General features: G+C 45.4%; 1 protein-coding gene across 1 annotated transcript in view; it reads left to right on the top strand.

Moving 5' to 3' along the window:
* Flt3 (fms related receptor tyrosine kinase 3) overlaps positions 1–24,280 on the top strand; it is a 100,150-nt gene that overhangs the window by 31,808 nt on the left and 44,062 nt on the right. Inside the window, exons 3-9 of the mRNA XM_045154476.1 lie at positions 2,339–2,541; positions 8,575–8,690; positions 17,230–17,359; positions 20,531–20,658; positions 21,386–21,525; positions 21,622–21,775; positions 22,980–23,148. Coding sequence (XP_045010411.1) covers positions 2,339–2,541; positions 8,575–8,690; positions 17,230–17,359; positions 20,531–20,658; positions 21,386–21,525; positions 21,622–21,775; positions 22,980–23,148 — 1,040 coding nt within the window. The remainder of the gene's footprint in view (positions 1–2,338; positions 2,542–8,574; positions 8,691–17,229; positions 17,360–20,530; positions 20,659–21,385; positions 21,526–21,621; positions 21,776–22,979; positions 23,149–24,280) is intronic.

Here is a 24,280-nt window from a genome sequence, read left to right as displayed (position 1 = left end):
GAGTGTTTTCCTTATTTTATCCTCAGCATGTTTGTTGTTAGTATATGGGAAGTCTACTGATTTCTGTGTGTTAATTGTGTATCCTGATATGTTGCTGAAAGTGTTTATCAGCTCTAATAGTTTGCTGGTAGAGTCTTTTTTTCTCAATTTTTATTAACATTTTCCATGATTATAAAAAAATATCCCATGGTAATACCCTCCCTCCCCCCACTTTCCCCTTTGAAATTCCATTCTCCATCATATCCCCTCCCCATCTCAGTCTCCCTTTTATTTTGATGTCATGATCTTTCCCTCCTCTTATGATGGTCTTGTGTAGGTAGTGTCAGGCACTATGAGGTCATGGATATCCAGAGCATTTTATGTCTGGAGGGAGTGCGTTGTAAGGAGTTCTACCCTTCCTTTGGCTCTTACATTCTTTCTGCCACCTCTTCCGCATTATACCCTGAGCCTTGGGAAGGTGTGATCAAGATGTTACTCAGTACTCCAGTCACTTCTTTCCAGCATATGATACCTTCTGAGTTGTCCCAAGGTCATTGCTATCTGAAAAGAGAAGATTCTCTACCCAAAGTGAGAGTAGCATTAATATAAGGGTATGAATATTAAGAGAGGTGCTTACTGGGCAGTTTGATAAGCATAGTATACACATTTATCCAGACATCAGCAGATGTTATACCTCTAGGGCTCATGACTACCCCTGTTATAAATTTTCAGTATCAGGGATGTATTCCCTCCCATGGAGCAGGCCTCCAGCCCAATTGGAGGGCAGTTGGTTTTCACCAGGACAGATGTGCCACTATTGCACCCGTTGGCTCACTTGGCCTGGCTGGCCAATTATAAGGCTTGCAGTGTCCACTGTTGAGTATCTTCACTGGTGGTATCTTTTTCTCCCATTGAACTACACTAAAAACAAACTCCAGATGCACGTGCCCCCTTGTGCATCTGGCTAACGTGGGTCCTGAGGAATCGAACCTTGGTCCTTTGGCTTTGCAGGCAAACACCTTAACAGCTAAGCCATTCCTGCAGCCCCTCTGTTTTTTTGCTGGAATGACCTGTCAATTGATGAGATGGGGTATTGAAGTCACCCACCTTCACATTTTGGTAGAAGAGTGTATTGTGTTTTTCTGCTTATTCCTCCCCACTCCCAGGCTGCTTTGGTGTGGCTACTATGCCACCATCTTAACCAGAAGTCTATTTTAAAAAATTATTTATTTATTTGCAAGGAGAGAGAGAATGTAATGGGTGCATGAGGGCCTCTAGCCACTGCAAATGAACTTCAGGTGCATGTGCCGCTTTGTGCATCCAGCTTTATGTGGGTACTTCTTTCTATCTCTGACTCTAATAAAAAAATAAAAGAGAAACTTTATTTAAAACAAAAAAGGCCCTGTGTTCAAAGAAGGTCTGTTTGTGGTACTGAGGGCTAAGACCTTAGTGTTCAAAAATTGTTTTTAAAGTTTATTTACTTGTAACAAGAGAGAGAGAGAGAGAGAGACAGAGAAAGAGAGAGAGAAAATGAGAATGGGTACACCAGAGCCTCTAGCCACTGCAAACAAACTCCAGATGCATGTGTCACTTTGTGTGTCTGCTTTTAATGTCACTGCTATAGGTCATTAGGCTTTACAGGCAAACACTTTAACCACTGGGCCATCTCTCCGGCCCTCGATGTTTAAATTCTGAGGGTGGAGGGGGCCTACAGTTTAATCTATCACAGTGCATCTAACACTCTGGAAATGTAACCCAAGGCTGCTAATTTTTCCTGTGGAGAATTGTTCATAGAAGGATTTTCAGTCAGCAACATGTTATTTTTTAAAATATTTTTATTGAGCCGGGCGTGGTGGCGCACGCCTTTAATCCCAGCACTCCGGAGGCAGAGGTAGGAGGATCTCCGAGAGTTCGAGGCCACCCTGAGACTACATAGTGAATTCCAGGTCAGCCTGAGCCAGAGTGAGACCCTACCTCGAAAAACCAAAAAAAAAAAAAAAAAAAAAAAAAAAAAAAAAAAATTTATTTATTTATTTATTTGTCAGAGAAAGAGGGAGAGAGAGAATGAGCATGCTAGGGCCTCCAGCCACTGCAAATGAACTCCAGATACATGCGCCCCCTTGTGCATCTGGCCAATGCGGGTCCTGGGGAATCGAACCTGGGTCCTCTAGCTTTGCAGGCAAACGTCTTAACTGCTAAGCCATCCCTCCAGCCCCAGCAAGATGTTCTTAATAGGTCGCAGCACACTCAGGGGCTGGGTGCAGAATGTCAGCACGCATGTATTTGACACAGGCTCCGTGCTGAGAGGCCACGTCAACCATAAAAATCGTGAGTTCACGTTGCTCTGTGTACAACGTAGGTGCCGGAGTCCCCGGAGGACCTCGGGTGCGTGCCCAGGCCCGGGAGCAGAGGGCCGGTGTACGAAGCGGCCGCCGTGCACGTGGACCCGTCCGCGTCCGTCACGCTGCAGGTGCTGGTTTCCATCCCCGGGAACATTTCCTGCCTGTGGGTCTTCAAACACAGCTCTCTGGGCTGCCAGCCACGCTTTGACCTACAGAACAGGTGAGAAAGGGCACGGGGGGGGGGGCGGGGGGGCACAAGGACTTTGGAGCCATATTTTCACGCACAAAATGGGGTTCGTTTGAAATGCCTCTTTTATTCTTTGGCTCACTCAGGCTGACCTTAAACTTGAGATTCTCCTGCCCCTGCCTCCCAAATGCTGAGATGACCAGCATGCATCACCACGCCCCGGCTTGGTGTCTTGTAACTCTATTATTATTATTATTATTATTATTATTATTATTATTATTATTATTATTATTTGAGAGAGAGAGGCAGATACAGAGAGAGAATGAGCGTGCCAGGGCCTCCAGCTACTGCAAACAAACTCCAGATACATGCGCCACCTTGTGCATCTGCCTTTATGTCAGTCCTGGGGAATCAAACCTGGGTCCTTAGGCTTCACAGGCAAGCACCGTAACCGCTAAGCCATCCCTCCAGCCCGGTTACTCTTATCTCTAGTGAAATCATGAACTAAAAATAGAGTTAGGGGATGTTATATATCTGTCAAAACCCATAGCAAGTACAACACAAAAAGGGAACTCCAATGGACATTAGTTAATGATAATGCATCAGTATTATTTCATCAGTTATCACATACTACACCTGTGCAAGACAGTAATAAAGTGGAAGAATGTGTGTTGGGAAGGGCACATTTGAGATTTTCCTGTACTTTCTGTTTAATTGTGTTCTGTAAATTTAAAACCAACCTGAAAATAAAATCCTTCACTTAAAAAAGCATATATGTAAATTAAATATGTATTGTGTAGAGAAATGTAGGGAAACTGGGAGAGGGAGGAAAGTCATGACAGCTGAGTGACTGGCAAAATGTAAAAACAAATAATAAATATAGAGATTGTGTGTGTGTGTGTGTGTGTGTGTGTGTGTGTGTATGTGTGTGTGTGTGGTGTTTGTTCCTTTCTAAAAAAATTTATCTGTTTATTTGTGAGAGAGAGAGAGGCAGATACAGAAAGAGAGAGAGAGAGAGAGAGAATGCAGACATGCCAGGGCCTCCAGCTACTGCAAATGAACTCCACATGCATGCGCCACCTTGTGCATCTAGCTTATGTGCTATTGGGGAATTGAACTTCGGTCCTTAGGGTTTGCAGGCAAGCGCCTTCACCACTAAGCCATCTCTCCAGCCTGGTGCTTGCTCCTTTATGTGCTGAGGTACGTGTGTGCTGAGGAGAACATCAGGTGCACCTCCTCCAGCACTCACCTGCTCCAGCCACTGTGGACACACTCCAGACACATGAGCCACTTAGTGCATCTGGCTTACATGGGTACTGGGGAATCGAACCTGGGTCCTTGGGCCTCACAGGCAATCGCCTTAACCACTAAGCCATCTCTAGCCCACCTGTCTGGCTTTCTTTGCAACAGTCTCTGACTGATTCTGGAGCTTGCTCCCCTACAGGTTACAGAGGTGTGTGTGGCTCTGCACAGGCGTTCTGTAGGTCTTGGGGATTCAAACTCAGGCTGTCTCCAGCCGCCCCCTCAGGCCCTCATGCTTGCACAGGAAGTGCTCCTAATTACTGAGCCATCCCTCCAGCCCGAGAATTTTTCTTAAGTGTTGAGTTTCTAATTAGCTACTGTGTTATAAAAAAAAAAAGTTATAAAATTTTTATTTCATTCTTGTTAAAGTAACAAGCAAGTTCTTTCTGGAAAATGCTTGGGTAGAGAACATTTGATTTTATCTTTAGGTATGTGTGTGTGTGTGTGTGTGTGTGTTTCCATGGTAGGGTCTTGATCTAGCCCAGGCTGATCTGGAATTCACTCTGTAGTGTCAGGGTGGCCTGGAACTCAACAGTGTTCCTCCTATGTCTGTCTCCCGAGTGCTGGGAATAAAGGTATCTGCCTCCACTCCCAGCTTTGATTTGATTTATTAATTTTTTTTTTGTTTCACAGTATGATCATAAAAACATGCAATGTTGGATGATAGCCACAGAATATTGTAGAAAGACATTGATTATTAGTAGAGGACAGTAGCCTCGTTATCTGGATAAGAACATCTGAGCCAGGATGTGTGGACGCAGTCCAGGCCTCTAGCTGTGTACTGCGCGTGCAGGCTGCTGTCCGCCTGTCGTTGAAGCCGGCTCGGGCGAGAGGCAGTGACCACTGCGCGTGGCTTGACTCTGAGGCCGCCTTTCTTTTAATGCTCCAGGATGGTCTGGCTCTTCTTAGATATAATGAAATCACACAGAGAATGGAACTCTAAAGGCCTCGCAGGGGTTTCATGCTCTTTAAAGGACTGAGGTATGAAAGGAGAGCTCTGTGACTGACTTCTGCCAGTCATACATTTGTATTTTTTTAAATTTAAATTTATTTATTTGAGAGAGAGAGAAGGAGGAAGAGTGAGAGAGAATGGGCATGCCAGGGCCTTCGGCCACTGCAAATGAACTCCAGACACATGTGCCCCTTTGTATAGCTGGCTTACGTGGTCCTGGGGAATTGAAACTGTGTACTTTGGCTTTGTAGGCAAGTGCCTTAACCACAAAGCCATCTCTCCAGCCCCTGTATTTTGTTGTTGTTGTTTGTTTGTTTGATTTTTTTTTTTTTTCGAGGTAGAGTCTCACTCTAGCTTGGGCTGATCTGGAATTCACTACGTAGTCTCAGGCTGACCTTAAACTCATGGCACTCCTCCTAACTTTGCCTTGTGAGTGCTGGGATTAAAGGTGTGTGCCACCACACCTGACTTTGTGTTTAAAAAAAAATAATTAGTTACTTTTTTTATTTGAGAGAGAGAGATAGAAGAGAGAGAGAGAAAATGGGTGCACCAGGGCTTCCAGCCACTGCAAATGAACTCCAGACACATGTGCCATTTTGTGCATCTGGCGTATGTGGGCACTGGGGAATTAAACCTGGGTCCTGTGGCCTTGCAGGAAAGAGCCTTAACTGCTAAGACATCTCTGCAGCCCTTTTAAAAAAATATTATTTATTTATTTGAGAGAAAGAATATATTTGTTTCTCAAGGTCAAACAAGGTTTTGATTTCATTCTAAAATCTTGAGTTTGTTCTAAATCTTGGAGCACATTCATTTTCCCTTCCTCTTTTGAGACTATTATTCACTTCTGCTTTCTGGTTACCTTTATATTGGGGCTAAACCAAAGCATATGTCTGTTAAGGATCTTGGTTTAGCTGGGCATGGTGGTGCACGTCTTTAATCTCAGAACTCAGGAGGCTGGAGTAGGAGGACTGACATGAGTTCGAGGCCACCCTGAGTCTATGTAGTGAATTTCAGGTTAGCCTGGGCTAGAGTGAGACCCTATCTCAAAAAAAAAAAAAAAAAAAATATATATATATATATACACACACACACACATACATATGTGTGTGTGTGTGTGTGTAATCTTTAAATCAGCATGTATTAAACATAATAGTGAGTTTCATTTTGACATCTATACGTATATGTGTGCATTTTGATCATACTCATCCCTCGTCACCCTATCTTATTCCTTTATTCCTCTTTCTCTTTTCATGCATTTTTTTTCGCTTTCTTTTTGGTGTAGCAATAAGTTTAATTAGGGTTCCTTATAAAGGCATGCATGAGGGGTTAGTTACATGAGCAACTTACTAGTGGCTATCCACACCCCTGAAGGAAACCTCTCCTTCCCTAGTAACCATGAACTGCCTATACATCCTCAGGGAGGGTGAGCCTCTCGCCCTCTGTATCAGAGTGTTGATAGGAGCAATCTTGTGTAAATCTTGTGCAGGTAATCACGCCTGCTGAGCATGCAGGAGTGCACTGGGAATGCCATGCCTGGAAGATGGCATTCTGTAACATTCCACTTCTTCCTCCAGCTCTTATACTCTTTCTGCCCCCTATTCTGTGATGTTTCCTTTGCTTTGGAGGGGGTGGCATAGGTGTCCCATTTAGGAATGAGCATCAACAATCAGTTATTTTCAGAACTTTGACTAGTTATGAGTCCCCACAGTCACTGCTACCCGTCGTGGAAAGATGCTTCTCTAACCAAAGCTGTCAGTGGCATGAGTCTGTGGACATAAACACAATTTTTAAAAATCATTTTATTTATTTATTTATTAGATACAGAGGGAGAGAGATTGGGCACATGAGGGCCTCTAGCCACTGCAAACAAACTCCAGATGCATGTGCCATGATGTGCACCTGGCTAACGTGGGATCTGGAGAACTGAACCTGAGTCCTTAGGCTTTGCAGGCAAGTGCCTTAACTGCTAAGCCATCTCTCCAGCCCTAAAGACAAATATTTGAAAAAGTCATTTGACAGACCCATCATGTCCATTTAGCAAAACTGTAACAGTAGCTTCCCCACTAGGGCCTGTGACCTCCTTGGCCACAGGTTTTTGACCAGGTTTTCAGTACGAGGTATAATAAATTCTTTCGGCTTCAAATCCAATCACTGAATGGCTGGTTAGTCCCATAAGAGGCATGGCACTCTTGTACCATGTGGGCACATCTTGCCTGGCAGGTCGGTATTGTAGTGCAGAGTTCACAGCCAAATTAGACTATTGATGACTTCTCCCTCCGCAACCTTCTGACCCCTTCTGACGTAGTGAAAGCTAGCCAGAGCCGGGTGGAAGCTTCCATCTCTGTCCCAAGTGGATGTCTGTATGCACTGCAGCCCACGCAATAGGGTTTTTACCATATGGTTCTGGAGGACCACCAACAGTTACAGCAATATCCCTTGTTGTTCTGGGGGCATCAGGTACCTCCCTAACCAGCAGTTCAGGGAGGTCACCCACTTCTGGCATGGCATTTTCTTACAGCCTCTGGGTGGCTTTACCCATCCATGTAACACTCACAAATGGGGGCTTGGCGTGGAGCTTGCTGGAAGAGCATTTGTCTAACATGTGCAAGGCACCAGATTCATGCCCAGCCCTGAAGACAAAACATCACAAATGACGCGGAGAGCAACTGAGAAAGAAAGCACATCACCAAAGTCAATGTACAGGAGCAAAGCCGGCATTGGTCCTACTAGATGCTCCTTGCAGGGATGGGCACTTCTGCTCCTCAACCGCAGCAGGGCTCCCGGATCACGGCTACTGTCCCGTTGCTGAGGGAATCTTATGCAAATGCAGATTCTTCTGATCCAGGAGATCTGAGTGGAGCCAGAGACTCCTCATCCCTTGTCTCCCCCTCAATGATGCTAACAGTGCTGGAGCAAGACCATACTTGGAGGAGTGAGGATCAAAACATCAGAAGAGGGCCTGGAGAGATGGTCTGGTGGTTAAGGTGCTTGTCTGCAAAGTGTAAGGACCCATGTTCACCTTTCCAGATCCCATGTAAGCCAGATGCACAAGGTGGCGCGTGCGTCTGGAGTTTGATTGCAGTGGCTGGAGGCCCTGACACACCAATTCTCTCTCTTCCCTCCCTCTTGCTTGCTCTCTCTTAAATAATAATAATAATTACCAAAAAAAAAAAGCAGAAGACATGGAGTGAAGTCCAACATCACTAGGAGAGGGCATCACGAGATTCACGTCTGAAGAGATGCCCGTAGCCACATTTACCCTCTCTGATGCTCGAAAAGTCAAAATACTGGCATGGAGATGTTTTTCCCTTCTCTTGCTGTGGTGTGCCAGCTAGCGTGGTTACTGCGTCATAGGAAAATGCCCGCTACCCATTTTGTTTGCATTCTTTTCCGGTACAGACAGGGCCACGCCTGTGCGTTCTTTGTCTCACTGTATGCCACCGTGCCCTCACCCAGCTCTGCAAATAGGGACCTTCTGTAGCCTGATGCAAGTCGGTCACGGAGGGCGAGTGGCCCCCAAGGCTGTGTTTGATCCTGCCCCCATCTTCCCCCCTAGGCTGGTAGACATGAACTGGGGTGCTAGGATGGAGCTCACTTGGTTTCAGTGGCGAGGCTAGTTAAAAGTCAAGGTCAAAGTAGCCATTCTTAGGGCAGGGTGATGGGTGTAGGACGGCTGTGTTCTCCATGGAGCAGCCCTTGTGGCCATAGTCCTGGGGAGCCACCGACTCGCCTTCTGACTCAGCGTGACATTTTCTGGTTTTACTTTCATACATTTCCCAGAGTAACCAGTTCTCTTCTTTCCCGTTTTGCAGAGGAGTCATTTCCATCGTCCTTTTGAAAATGACAGAGTCCCAAGCTGGAGAATACCTACTTTTTATTCAGAGCGAAGCTTCCAGTTACACCATATTGTTCACAGTGAGTATACGAAGTAAGTCCACCTTGCTACTAGCTATCCCCAAGTACGGCCACGGAGCAGCCTCGAGACCACTGCCTGCGACGGCCACCCGACACGCAGCACTTAGGCTTCCCCCAACGTGGAGCTGGGATAAATTCCCTTCAAACTCTTCACATAACCTGCTGAGAACCGAGAATGTGACATCATTCTGTGGACTCTCAGAATGTGAAAGCTGGCTTAAATCTTGGCACAAGGGTTAGAGAGATGGCTCAGCAGTTAAGATGCTTGCCTGCAAAGCCTAAGGACTTGGGTTCAATTCCTCAGTACCATGCACAGAGTGGCATATGCATCTGAATTTTCTGTCTGTCTCTCTCTATCATATACATTTAGTTAATTAATTAACTTTTATTTTATTTATTTCTTTTTATTTTAGATAGGAGGGCAGAGAGAGAATTAGCTTGCCAGCCACTGCAAATGCCAGATGATTGCGCCACCTACTGGGCATGTACAACCTTGTGCCTGCCTCACCTTTGTGCATCTGGCTTACATGGGATGTGGAGAGTTGAACATGTATCCTTAGGCTTCACAGGCAAGCGCCTTTCCAGCTAATTCATCTCTCTAGCCCTACTTAAATATTTTTTAAAAAGCACGTGTGGTGGCACATACCTTTAATCCCAACACTTGGGAGGCAGAAGTAGGAGGATCATGGTGAGTTTGAGGCTAGCCTGAGACTACATAGTGAATTACAATTCAACCTGGGTGGGAGTGAGACCATACCTTGAAAAAAAAATTAAAAAACAAAAAACTTGGCACATACTCTATTCCAATTCTTTGGTTTCTTCAGTACCTGGGAGAAGTCAGGGAAGACTTAGAAATATTTCAACTTTGGAATGAGGAATCATGGGATATTTTGAGGCAAGATTTCACTATATACCCAGGCTGGCCTTTAACTCACAGCCATCACCCTGCCTTATCCTCCCAAGTTCTGGGATTGTAGACGTATACTACCACACCCAGTTAGACATCCTGGGCTTTAAAATATTTTATTTTTATTTATTTATTTGACAGAGAAAGAGAGACAGAGAGAGAGAGTGTGTGTGAACGGGCATGCCAGGGCCTCCAGCCACTGCAAACGAACTCCAGATGCGTGTGCCCCCTTGTGCATCTGGCTAACCTGGGTCCTGAGGAATCGAACCTGGGTCCTTAGGCTTCTCAGGCAAGTGCTTTAACCACTAAGCCATCCATCCAGCTCCATCCTGGGTGTTAGTTCAGGCTCTGATATTAACACCTCTGGCAGGTCAATATACAAGCTTCAACTTCCTTATCTATAGAAGGAGGATTAAAAATCCATGCCAGGGTATGCCAGGGCCTCTTGCCACTGCAAACAAACTCCATACACGTGCGCCCCTTTGGGCATCTGACTTTACTTGGGCAGTGGGAATTCGGTTCTGGCGATCAGGCTTTGCAAGCAAAACACCTTTAACCACGGAGTCATCTCCCCAGCCCCCGACAGAACTTCCTGACAGGCTGAAAACGTTGTCTGCATAGCCTCAGACTACAGGTGACTGTTAAACACTTTAAATTTGGCTAATAACTGAAGAACCAAAGTTTTAACTCTATTTAGTTTGAATTAATTAAACCATGAATTTAAATAGCCACAGGTAGCTAGTGATCCTGTTGGGTGGTGCTGATCTAGCCAGCGCAAACTGTCAGCAGCATCCGAACACTGGTTGGCAGTCACCACCACTGTGGGCTTTCTGGCTTCGGCTCACTTTGTCAGGTCGCCTCAGGCCTCACATTTGGGCAGAGTCAGTGCCCTGCACTACGAACACTGCCTTCCTTCCCGCGGCTATGAAGGAGGCTGTTTTAAAAAGGTCCTTGTGTCTTTGGAGGCTAAGCAGAGCTCTACAAGGTCTTGGTGAATACCACTTTAAAACAATGATTTTTATAGCTGGGCGTGGTGGCGCACGCCTTTAATCCCAGCACTGGGGGGGGGGGGGCAGAGGTGGGAGTATCACCGTGAGTTCGAGGCCACCCTGAGACTCCATAGTGAATTCCAGGTCAGCCTGGGCTAGAGTGAGACCCTATCTCGAAAAAACAAAAAAAAAATTTTTTTTTTTTAATTTTAGAGAGAAAGTGAGAGAGAGAGACACAGGGAGTGAGAACTCCAGATACTTGCACCACCCAGTGGGCATGAACGACCCTGTGTTTGTCTCACCTTTGTGCATCTGGCTAATGTGGGATCTGGCGACTCAAACATGGGTTCTTAGGCTTTGCAGGCAAGCACCTTAACCACTAAGCCATCCCTGCAGCCCCCACTTTTATTTAATAAAAATATTTTATTTATTTATTTATTTGAGAGAGAGGCAGATAGAGAGAAAGAGAGAATGGGCACGGCAGGGCCTCTAGCCACTGCAAATGAACTCCAGACGCATATACCTCCTTGTGCATCTGGCTGACGTGGGTCCTGGGGAATCTAACTGGGGTCCTTAGGCTTCTCAGGTAAATGACTTAACTGCTAAGCCATTTCCCCAGCCCCCCTCTCTTTTTTTTAAAAAAAAAAAAAAACTTTATTTATTTGCAAGCAGAAAGGCACGGGAGGGGGAAGAAAGAGAATGGGCGCCCCATGACCTTTTGCCACTGCAAATGAACTCCAGAGGCATGTGCCACTTTGTGCACCTGGCTTTAGGTGGGTCCTGGGTAATTGAACACAGACCATTAGGCTCTGCAAGCGAGCTCTTTGAACTGCTGAGCCGTCTCTCCAGCCTAAGACCACTTCCTATTAGCTTCCCTGGATACCCGTTTGATAGGACTTGCCAGGCAGCCTTCTTCCTTGGCAGTGACTCAAATACTCAAAGCTTGGTGCGCGCGCGTGTGTGGGCCGGTGGGGGTGGGGGGTCATACAGCTCCCCAAAGGGCTTGGAGCACCTACTCTTCGTAAGCGTGTCTGGCGTGCCTCATCTCAAGTGCTCACAACGGGCCTGCATGCTGATGTGAACACGGATAACCGAGAGGGTAGTGACAAGCACAGACAGGGACTAACAGGGACCAGGTCTGCGCTTTCTGCCCCAGCCCTCACTGGGCCTGCGCCAGCACGTGGGCTCCTGTGGTCAAAGCCACTAGCAGGAGTTGGCCCATTAGGTCCCGGGAGGGCACCGTCCTGGCTGGGGTGGGGCGTTAGGTGGCACCGTCAGCTTATTCGTCAAAAATTGCCCGGTGGGGGCTGAAGAGATGGCTTAGCGGCTAAGGCGTTTGCCTGCAAAGCCAGAGAAAGGATCCCGGTCCGACTGTGTAGGACCTACTTAAGCCAGAAGCACAAGGGGGCGCGTGCATCTGGAGTTCATTTGCAGGGGCTGGAGGCCCTGGCGTGGCCATTCTCACTCACTCTGTCTCTCTCTCCCTCTAAAAATAAATAATAAATAAATAAATAAATAAAAGGTATGCATTATTCAGCCTGGCTTCCACATTAAAAAAAAAAAAAAAGACAAGACTCTAGAGTGAGGAATGGTCCAAAAGATAGAAATTACAGGAAATACCATAAAATGAGGCAAGAAATTTGCAGTTTATAATTAAAAAAATGGATTAGTAGTCATGCTATATCAAGAGCTTCTGCAAATTAATAAGAAGCAAAACAAAATGAAAGCCCAGCAGACAAATGAACAAGACATAAATGGTCATTTTTCCTCTAGAACATGAAAACTGCATCATCAAAAAATGCATTAAAAGGGCTGGAGAGATGGCTTAGCGGTTAAGCACTTGCGACGCCTAAGGACCCCAGTTCGAGGCTCAATTCCCCAGTACCCACGTTAGCCAGATGCACAAGAGGGCGCATGAGTCTGGAGTTCGTTTGCAGTGGCTGGAAGCCCTGGCGCGCCCATTCTTTCTCTCTCTGCCTCTTTCTCTCTCTGTGTCTGTTGCTCTCAAATAAATAAATAAAATAAACAAAAAAATTTAAAAAATGCATTAAAAGATAAATATGGGGGCTGGAGAGATGGTGGTTAAGCGCTTGCCTGTGAAGCCTAAGTACCGCGGTTCGAGGCTCGATTCCCCAGGACCCACGTTAGCCAGATGCACAAGGGGGCGCACGCGTCTGGAGTTCGTTTGCAGTGGCTGGAGGCCCTGGCGTGCCCATTCTCTCTCTCTCTCTCTCTGCCTCTTTCTCTCTCTGTCTGTCACTTTCAAATAAATAAATAAAAATAAACAAAATTAAAAGAAAAAGATAAATACGGGTGCTGGGGAGATGGTTCAGCTGTTAAAGGTACTTGCAGAGCCTGATGGCCCAGGTTCAGTTTCCTGACACCCACATAAAGCCAGGTGCACCAAGTGGCTCGTGCATCTGGAGCTGGTTTGCAATGACAGAAGGCCCTGGCATGCTCTTACTCTGTGTGTGTGTCTCCCTCTCAAATAAATAAATAAATTTAAATAAAAATTAAAGACTTATCAACACATTGAATTTTTAAGAATTTGAACAGACAGTAATCCATGAGTTTAGTAACACCAGATAGTAAGTAGTTGGCTTCCTTGAAAAAGCTGTGAGGGTGGCCTAGAGAGACGGCTCTGTGATTAAGGTACTTGGCTGCAAAGCCTAACGACCCAAATTTGATTCCCCAGGACCCACTTAAAGCCAGACGCACAAGGGGGTGCATGCATCTGGAGTTCATTTGCAGCATCAGGAGGCCCTGGCATGCCCAGTCTCTTCCTCTCTCTCTCTCCCTCCCACCTTCTCTCAAATAAAAAAATAAATAAAGGGCTGGAGAGATGGCTTAATGGTTAAGTGCTTGCCTGTGAAGCCTAAGGACCCCAGTTCAAGGCTCAATTCCCCAGTACCCGTGTAAGCCATATGCACACACACAGGGAGAATCTTAAAAGCGGAAGGTTGAATGACAAATGGAGCTACATATTAATTGATGCTATATTTTCAAACTCATAAGAATAAGACAAGTCAGCATATTGCTCAGGAACACATACCTATGCGGTAAAAGAAATTTAATCTGGGAATGATACACAGAAATCCAGATGATAAACAGAAATCCAGGATAAGTTGTCTAGATGTCTTTTTTCTACTTGCACAATTAGTGTGTGCAAATAAGCAATGCAGGAGTCAGGGCTTAAAGTGTCACCTCTAGAGACAAGAGCCCGATGCCAGTCAAGGGCATTGACCCAGGAACAAGGAATTCTGCCAGGCCGACAAGGATAAGGGCTTATCTTCACCATCCCATAAAACCACTAAGACTCCTCTGTTCTGAAAATGGGGAATCTTTTTAAAATTTTTTTAAAAAAATTATTTATTAGAGACAGAGAGAGAGAAGGAGACAGAAAGAGGTAGACAGAGAATGAGTTTGGCATGTCAGGGTCTCTGGCCACTGCAAACGAGCTCCAGACTCATGTGTCACCTTGTGCATCTGGCTTTACTAGGGCCCTAGGGAATGGAACCTGGGCTGTCAGGCTTCATAAGGAAACACCTTCAACCACTAAGTCATCTCTCTAGGCCCAAAGAGAATCTTTTTTGTTGCTGTTTTTTCCAAGGTAGGGACTTGCTTTAACTCACACTGACCTGGAATTCAGGATAGCCTCGAACTCACGGCGATCCACCTATACCTCTGCCTCCCAAGTGCTGGGATTAAAGGTGTGCACCACCACGCCAGGCTTCAGAGGATCTTTAAGAAGAAATATGAGCCAGCGCTTGGGAGGCAGAGGTAGGAGGATTGCCGAGAGTTCGAAGCCACCCTAAGACTACATAGTGAATTCCAGGTCAGCCTGGACCAGGGTGAGACCCTACCTTGAAAAACCAAAAAAAAAAAAAAAAAAAAAGGAATATGAACCCTATTCTTCTCAGGCCCAAGCTTGAGTTTAAAAAAGAAAATCTAACACAGGCTGGATAAAGTGCCTGTGTTATGTTCAGATCCTTTGAACCCCGGTAAAATGCCAGGAGTTGTGGCACAAGTCTCTAATTCCTGCCCTGGGGAGGCAGAGACAGGGCATCCTTGGGGCTCGCTGGCTGGCTAGTTGAATAGAGCGGGTGAGCTCGACGTGCAGTGTGAGAGCTTGGCGCATGCATCTAGAGTTCAGCTTGGCGCATGCATCTAGAGTTCAGCTTGGCGCATGCATCTAGAGTTCAGCTTGGCGTATGCATCTAGAGTTTGTTTGCAGTGGCTAGAGGCCTTGGCTGGCCCAACTTTCTCTCTTGCTCTGTCTGACTCAAATAAATAAACAAACAATTTTTTAAAAAGTAATAAAAGTGGAGAGCTGGGCTTGAGAGATGACTCAGTGGTTAAGGCACTTGCCTGCAAAGCCTAACAAACCCGGTTTGATTCCCCAGTAGCACATAAAGCCAGATGCACAAGTGGTGCGTGCATCTGGAGTTTGTTCACAGTGGCCAGAAGCCTTGGAGGCCCCATTCTCCCTCCTCTTCTCTCTCTGTCTCTGTCTCTGTCTCTGTCTCTCTCTCTCCTTGTAAATAAATAAATGAAAGTACTTTTAAAAACAAGTGGAGGGCTGGAGAGATGGCTTAGCAGTGAAAGTGCTTGCCTGTGAAGCCTAAGGGCCCAAGTTCGGTTTCCCCAGAACCTATATAAGCCAGATGCACAAGGTGGCACATGTGTCTGGAGTTTATTTGCAGTGGCCCTGGTGCACCCATCCTATCCCCCATGCCCAGTCTGTCTGTCTCTCTTTCTCTAATAAATAAAATATTTAAAAAAACTGGAGAGCTATTGAGGAAAACACCTGATATCTCTGGCTTTTACGTGTACACCCCCACACAAACCTTCACCCCCCCCACACACAAACATGCAAACACACATTCGTGCAAAACGAGAACCAAACCAAAGAGCTCTGTAACATGAAACCAAGACAGCCTGAAGCCCAGGTACTTTTCCCAGAAAGGATGAGTTAAACTATGTCACAAAGAAACCTACATGTCCCCTGGCCTTGGCTTCATGGTTTTCTATGAAGTGAAGAGCAGATCCATGAATATCTATAGCTATTAGTGTGTTTCAAGAGTTATATTTTATGTATTCCTTCATAAATATGTGTGTGTATGTGTGAAAAGATACTTGCAGTTCACAATCAGCAAAGTATAGTTGTAATGCGTAAGGACTTTCTATAAATCAATAAGTAAAACAATATATACTATATAAGTAATATATGTCAAGTAATATATAATATTCTGAACAAAATTTGTCATAAGGAGAGAGATCAGGATTAAGTATAGGTAAAATGTCATTTAAAAATTAGCAAAGGTGGGGCTGGAGAGATTGCTCAATGGCTAGGGTGCTTGCCTGCAAACCTTAACCTCCCGAGTTAAGTTCCCCAGCACCCACGTGAAGCCAGATGCGCAGTGGAGCCCGCATCCGGAGTTTGTTTGCACTGGCTAAAGGCCCTGATATGCCCATTTTCTGTCTGCCTGTCTCTCTTCTTGCAAATAAATAAAAAAATAAAATTTTAAAAATTAGTGAAAGGGCTCTGTAGTTAAAGGCACTTGCTTTCAAAGTCTGAAGACCCTAGTTTGATTCTGCAGTGCCCCTGTAAAGCCAGATACACAAAATGGCACATACTTTTGGGGTTCATTTGCAGCAGCAGCAGGCTCTGGTGGGCCTATTCTCTCTCTTTCAAATAAATGCATAAATAAATACTTTTAAAACTAGTGAAACTAAGTATGAATGATCCACCTTGGGATGCAGTGAACTCCAGTTCTTATGAAAGTCCAAACAATGCCTACAATCCCAGCACTGGGGAGGTTGAGGCTGGAGGATTATGAATTTGAGACCAGCCTGGGCTACATAGTGAGATCTTGTCTCAAAGACAAAAAAAAAAAAAAAAAAGAAAGAAAGAAAGAAAAAGAAAATTCTAGTAGAAGTAGAAAGCTTAAACGTTGAGGCATGGCTAGGAATGTGGGGGAAAAGTGAGGTGTGTGTGTGCTTGGGTGCATGCGTACATGAGAGAGAGAAAGAGAGAGAGAGAGAGAGAGAGAGAGAGAGGAAGCATGCTGGATGGGAGGCTAAACTGAACCTCTAAATTCTGTTATAATTTCCACGCCATCCTACCCTGTTTCTACATTTCCCAATCATAATAGAGGTGTGCCTAGCTGCGGGTGAATTGATGGGAAGAAAGTTGCATTTTAGACCTTACGTTAAGTAAGGGCTTTAGACTACCCACCCGTGCTCATCTCCTCGCCTCGTGCACAGGGACGTGTGTGTTTTCACAAGTAGACTCCCCCTCTCGCTATGTCTCTGTGAGGGTCCTGGACAAACGGCGAGAGATGGACGTGGAAGCTGGTAGGACCATCAGAGTCGTGTTTCATACGCCAGCTGGGTGGAAGCTGGGGGGATGGGCGCTGAGGTGGGGTCTCACTCTAGTGCAAAGTGACCTGTAAGTCACTCTGTGGCCCCAGGCTGGCCTCGAACCGGTGATGATCCCCCTACATACCTCCTGAGTGCTGGAATTAGAGGCATGCGTCCAGCTAAAGCATTAGCCTTCCAATCATGTAGGATTTCTTTTTTTTTTTTTTCTTTGAGGGGGCTGCTAAGGCAATCCATTTTAAAATATTAAAATGCTGGTGCTTCATGATCCTTAGACACACTGCTGTACACGTTGAGAAGACCTTACTTTAGGAAAATGGAAAATCAAGACGCGCTGGTCTGCATCTCCGAGAGTGTTCCGGAGCCCGTTGTGGAGTGGGTGCTCTGTGATTCACACGGCGAAAGGTGAGGTGTGTAAAGGTCACCTCTATTAGTACGAGCATTTTAGTCTTTTTGGTTGGTTTGGTTGGTTGGTTTTCAAGGTAGGGTCTCGTTCTAGTCCAGGCCGACCTGGGATTCACTATGTCATCTCAGGGTGGCCTCGAACTCACGGTGACCCTCCTACCTTTGCCTCCAGAGTGCTGGGACTAAAGGTGTGCGCCACCTTGCCTGGCTGGATTTTGGCCTTTTTCTAATGTTGTTGACAGTATACTGTATTGTAAATTTTAATTTTCCCCACATTTCTTTTTTTTTTTAATTTTTATTTATTTATTTGAGAGTGACAGAGAGAGAAAGAGGCAGATACGAAGAGAAAGAGAGAGGGAGAATGGGTGCACCAGGGCCTCCAGCCACTGCAAACAAACTCCAGTCACATGCGCCCCCTTGTGCATCTGGCTAACGTGGGTCCTGGGGAATTGAGCCTTGAACCTGGGTCCTTAGGCTTCACAGGCAAGCGCTTAACTGCTAAGCCATCTCTCCAGTCCTTTCCCCACATTTCAAAGAAGGGTAGCTATGGGCCTCACAGGGAGGAAGCTAGACTTGTGAGAGGGTCTTTGAGATCTTTTTGTCTAACTACAGGGTATTGAATAGAATCCTCATGTATTCTAGCCTTTGTGCCTTACTGAGAAAAGCCCTTCTAAGTGATGGGATTGTTGCCTCCCAGAGCATATGACTGGGAGAAAAAAGGAAGGTGCCAGTTTAAACCAAGAATTTTCCTGTGACTAAATATTTAATTCCCCCCCCCCCACCAGGTAGGGCCTCACTTTTAGCTGAGGCTGACCTAGAATTCATTGTAGCTCCAGGCTGGCCCCGAACTCATGGCAATCCTCCTACCTCTGCCTCCTGAATGGGAGGATTAAAGGTGTGTGCTACCACACCTCCGTTACATGTTTAATTTGTAAGTACTCTGTTTGTTCTGGAAAAGCAGCTTTATATATATATATATATATATATATATATATATATATATATATATATATATATATATAATTGTTCAAGTACACAAATCTAGAACCAGAGAGCCTGGTTTTGAACCCTGGTTTGCTTACCAGCCTCAGACAAGTTCCTTTACCTTTCTACCACATGGGAACTCACCCTGGTTGACAGTATGTGACACACAGTCAGTGCCTGGTGGGTGGTAAGGCCAGAATGGTGCCCTCTCATTTCTCTAAACTATGGGCTGGAGAGATGGCTTAGTGGTTAAGGCACTTGCCTGCAAAGCCTGAGGATCCGCATGAGCTGGATGCACAGGGCGGTGCATGCCTCTGGAGTTTGTTTGCAGAGGCTGGAGGCCCTGGCGCACCCATTCTCTCCCTCCCCTGTGCCTCTTCTTCTCTCTCTCTCAAATAAATAAATAAAAATAAAACGTTTTTTATAATGTACGTATAGAAAAAGATACTGGAAGAGTCCATCCACATCAGCGTCGTGACAGTTGTCTTAGGTTGGTTGGACTTTGGATAATTTAAAATTGTTTTCTTTGGATGTTTCTGTATTCTCTAATATTCGTGCAGTGGACTCAACTATTACCCTCTTGCAATTACGAAGGAAGGAAGGGCACAGGAACAAACAAACAGTTACAAACAAAGGAGGGCATGCTTGCTTCAAGGGGTGAAGACAGGAACGATTCTACACAGATGCCGAAAGCCTTCTCTGCTTTGGGAAAAGCCATGGTTAGAGGTTCCTTCGGAGCCAAGGTCCACCATCTGCGCAGGCGGGAGAATTGTCCTGTTGAGCAATGAGACGATCTTGGTGCCTGATCTGGGGCTGGCATCTGGGCTTTTCTCTTCAGTGGGCTTTGGGAACACACTCTGTTGCTAATGGCATCTTCAATGTCCCTTCCCCTCCCTCTTTCTGTCCCCCTCCTTGTTCTCGTTCACACTTACAGGGAGAAGCCACAGCCCAGTCCCGCTGCGTGAAAGCCAGCGCACGCTCTCTTCTCTCCTTCGTCTCTTTCGTCTCTTCTGTGTTTTTCTCAGTTCTTCCCTTCTTTGCCTGCATTTATTATTTATTTGTTTATTTTGGTTTTTCAAGGTAGGGTCGCTCTCTTTAGCCCAGGCTGGCCTCAAACTCAGGGTGATCCTCCTACCTCTGCCTCCTGGGTGCTGGTATTAAATGTGTGTGTTAACACACCCAGCTCTGTCTATAATTAAATGATAAACAAAAATTAAAAAGGAGGGCTGGAGACATGGCTTAGCGGTTAAGCGCTTGCCTGTGAAGCCTAAGGACCCCGGTTCGAGGCTCGGTTCCACAGGTCCCACGTTAGCCAGATGCACAAGGGGGCGCATGCGTCTGGAGTTCGTTTGCAGAGGCTGGAAGCCCTGGCGCGCCCATTCTCTCTCTATCTGTCTTTCTCTCTGTGTCTGTCGCTCTCAAATAAATAAATAAATAAATAAAAATTAAAAAAAAAATTAAAAAGGAAAAAAAGAAAAGAAAGAAAAAGAAGGAAGGAAGGAAGGAAGGAAGGAAAGAGAGAGAGAGAGAGAGAAAGTCACCAGGCAGTTAGGCATGGTGGCACATACCTCTAATCCCAGTATCACTTCAAGTTCAAGGCAAGCCTGGGGCTGCATAGTGAGTTCAAGGTCAACCTAAATTAATGACCAAAAAAAAAAAAAAAAAATCCGGGCATGGTGGCACGCCTTTAATCCCAGCACTGGGGGCGGGTGTGGGAGAGGTAGAGGTAGGAGGATCGCCGTGAGTTCAAGGCCACCCTGAGACGACATAGTGAATCCCAGGTCAGCCTGAGCTAGAGTGAAATCCTACCTCGAAAACCACAACAACTACAAAAAAACAAAAGTCACCAAGCAAAAGAAATTTTAAACTACCTTTTTGTAACATTCTAGATAGATGCTAAGTAGAAAGCTAGTTCCCTAAGAATCCTAGGCTGAAAGCTTAGTTGGAATTTTCCTTTGGACCTGCTCTTTTTAAATTTTGTTTTATTTATATTTATTTATTTATGTTTGGTGTTTTGAGGTAGGGTTTTACTCTAAGTCAGGCTGACCTGGAATTTTTTTTTCAGTGCTTAGATTAAAACCAAACCCTTGCATGTGGTATGCAGGCACATCACTGAACTATGTTCCTAGTCTCCAGTTGTCATTTTGAAGCATATTTAGTCAAAAGGCACTTGTTTTGTAATTGCAGTTGTAAAGAAGAAAGCCCAGCTGTCGTTAAGAAGAAGGAAAAGGTACTTCATGAGTTGTTTGGGACGGATATCAGGTGCTGCGCAAGGAACGAGCTGGGCAGGGAATGCACCAAGCTGTTCACAATAGGTACCGGTAACATCGTGTGTCTTTCTTTTTGGTGACCACGCCTTAACAAGACTATTTGGGACTAACAACATCTGCCTGGGAAATCACTCAGCTTCAGAAATTCCTTGTTTCCTTTATACCTTGTTGTTGTAATTTTACTCTGGTGCAGGTCTTATGGATGGTAAGCAAATGCAGTACCTCTGACCTCTGCCCCCTCTTTGTGACCCTTTAAGTGTGACATTATGGATTCTCTAAGTGCTGATTTCTTCATCAAATAATACTCAGTCTCTAAAAGATGGGTTTATTTTCCTTGGTTTTTGGTACTGAGGATAGAACCCAGGTCTTCCTAGGCAAGTCTTTTACCCCAGGACAAGATTATTCTAGAATGTGAATTAGCAACATTGGAGACATTGAAACCTTTCATCTTCAGGACATTCAGAAAATATTTTTATTTATTTATTCATTTGAGACAAAAGACAGAAAGAGAGAAAGTGTGTGTGTGTGTGTGTGTGTGTGTGTATGGGAAAATTAACACCTCCAGCCACTGAAAATGAACTCCAGACACATGTGCTACTTGGGGCGTCTGTCTTTACATGGGTCCTAGGGACTCGAACCTGAGCTGTTAGGGTTTGCAAGCAAGTGCCTTTAACCATTGAGCCATCTCACTAGCCTCAGAACATATTTTGCAATCAGAAAAGAATTCCCCCCGCCTTTTTTTGTCTTCACTTGGGGTGTTTTCATCTTCCAGATCTCAATCAGACTCCTCAAACCACTCTGCCCCAATTATTCCTGAAAGTGGGGGAGCCCTTGTGGATAAGGTGCAAGGCCGTTCATGTGAACCACCGATTTGGGCTCACCTGGGAATTGGAGAACAAGGCCCTCCAGGAGGTAATGAGGCTGTCAGTGTTCTGAAACCGCAGGGGCCAAGGAGCGGGTTGTGCGGGCTGGAAACGTCACATACCCACTCTGGCCATGACCTCGTAGGGCAGCTACTTTGAGATGAGCACCTACTCGGCAGACAGGACGATGACGCGGATCCTGTTCGCTTCCATATCGTCAGTGGGAAGAAACGACACGGGATATTACACTTGTTCCTCCTCAAAGCATCCCAGCCAGTCAGCTCTGGTTACTATCCTAGGTAATGCGGGCTGCTCACGCAACGTTTTATTCCTATTTTAGTCTGGAATGTGAGATGTATCATCTAGATTCTGATTTCATTATAATGTTACCATCTGAAGGCTAAAAGGAAAGAAATTGAGTCACGATAGCTTAATCGGTAAGCTACACCATAGCCTTTGTTTCTGGCACACACCACACTGTAATGTGACTGTGTGTCTGTAGACCTGTGTCTTCCCATACACTGTGAGTTTCCTAAAGACAGGACAATCCCTTCTGTCCCCAGGGCATGACACTAAATAAACAGACAGTTGCTCTGAGAATGTGCTTCCAGCACAGTGAGCTGTGAGTTCACGCACCGAGATGAATGGGAGTTTGGGTGGGCTCCGTAGGATTTGAAAATAACCCCATTTAAGTAATGTCAGATTAGAGTGTCGCCTTGGGCCATAACAAACACGCTCAGAACTGCAGCCGTCCCCTTAGCACACTGACACAGACCTGTCCCCTGAGGAACCTTGTCAGTTGCTGGCCACACTCTTCCTGCGTTTGTACCCAGAGATTATGTAACAGGGGGCCCCCCATCACTAAGAGAATTGTTTTTGCAGAGTACAGTCTCCCAAACTCTGGCCGTAGTGCCCGCATGTTTGGCTGGCAGTGGGGGAGCCCTTCACACTCTTGAAATTGCCTGTAAAACCTGTAACTTTCTTTATATATTTGCCTGGGAAGGGAGCCAGCTGTTTACATCTCATTCTGAATGGAATCTTGGCTCTAAAAGATGATGAGGTCCAGCTGAGAACTGGGGGCTCTCACCTCTGGGTTTCTTCACAGACGGTCGTACTTGACCGGCGGCTCGGCAGCACTGAGCTTGCTGGCATTAAACAGTGGAATAAGAACTCACTAGTTGGGCTGGAGAGATGGCTTAGTGGTTGCGCGCTTGCCTGTGAAGCCTCAGGACCCTGGTTCAAGGCTCGATACCCCAGGACCCACGTTAGCCAGATGCACAAGGGGGCGCATGCGTCTGGAGTTCATTTGCAGTGGCTGGAGGCCCTGGCGCGCCCATTCTCTCTCTCTCTGCCTCTTTCTCGCTCTGTTGCTCTCAAATAAATAAATAAAAATAAACAAAAAAATTCTTAAAAAAAGAAAAACTCACTAGTTCTACCATCCCAGCACACATCGTAGGATTCTTCCTGCCCAATTTGCAAATGCTTTTTTTTTCTCTCTTGCAGAGAAGGGATTTATAAATGCTACCAATTCACAGGAAGAGTATGACATTGATCAGTATGAAGAGTTTTGCTTTTCTGTCAGGTTTAAAGCATACCCTCAAATCCAGTGTTCATGGACGTTCTCTGGAAAATCATTTCCTTGTGAGCAAAGTGGTCTCGAAGATGGATACAGGTGAGACATCAAAGAGTCCTTAAACTTAGCATTTTTGTCACAGTTCTCCTCGTTGCCCTTGAGAAGGACAACTTTGTATCTATGGAAGTGAATTCTCTCATTCTTTCTTTTTTTTTTTTGAAAAGATTTATTTTTATTTATTTATTAGAGACAGAGGGAGAGAGAGAGAGAGAGATAGAGAGAGAATGGGCATGCCAGGACCTCTATTCACTGCGAACTCCAGACGCATGTGCCACCATGTGCATCTGGCTTATGTGGGACCTGGAGAATCGAACCTAGGTCTTTAGGCTTCTCAGCCATGCACCTTCACTGCTAAGCCATCTCTCCAGTTCCAATTTTCACTCTCTCTCTCTCTTTTAAGTACTTGAAGTAAATTCTCTTATTAGGAGTTTATACACACACATATACATATATATCCATATCTGGTACTGAGGGTTGAACCCAGGGCCTCGTGAATGCTACCCAAGTACTGTGCCTCTGAACTACAAAGCCAGCCCCATGAGTTTGTGAGTTTGTTTGCTATCGAGTCAGAACTGAAGATGAGAACGTGAACAGCAAGCACGCTGTGGGCACCACAGCCATTTTCTGCTGGCTTCCAGGAGTCAAGCTTCCCACACGAGAAAAGGAGTCTTCGTGGTGTGAGCGCAGTCCGGGCCTTCTCTGAGTCATGAGATTGCCGCTTCCCACTTGAAAGCACTCCGTGGTGTGGTGCGCAAGGAGCCTCCCTCTGCATTGTTGGTGATTGAGGAAGTAAAACTCCGTGAAAACAGGGAAACACCTATATGCACACAGATTTTCGCTTTCATAACTAAATGCAGAAATAACCCAACTATAGAGAAGGAAGGAAAATTTACTCCTGAGGATTTGTATCACTGTACCCAAGACTCTCCTGGGGGAGGAATTCTTCTTTAAAAAAGTATTTATTGACAATTTTAAAATATGTATATATATTATATATAATGCATTTTGATCATAATCTCCCATTGCCTTGTCTTATCCTCTTCCTTACATCCTCCTCATTGAACTCCTTCATCTTCCCAACCAGTCCCTCTTCTACTTTGGTGCTTTTTTTAAAAAAATAAATTTATTTTATTTTTGTTAAATCTTTTCTATTTTATTTGTTTGAAGGGGG

Source organism: Jaculus jaculus, chromosome 7 (assembly GCF_020740685.1).
Source record: "Jaculus jaculus isolate mJacJac1 chromosome 7, mJacJac1.mat.Y.cur, whole genome shotgun sequence".
NCBI classification, from domain to species: domain Eukaryota; kingdom Metazoa; phylum Chordata; class Mammalia; order Rodentia; family Dipodidae; genus Jaculus; species Jaculus jaculus.
Note: the sequence above shows the minus strand (reverse complement) of the source record. Positions and strands in the feature narration are given on the sequence as shown.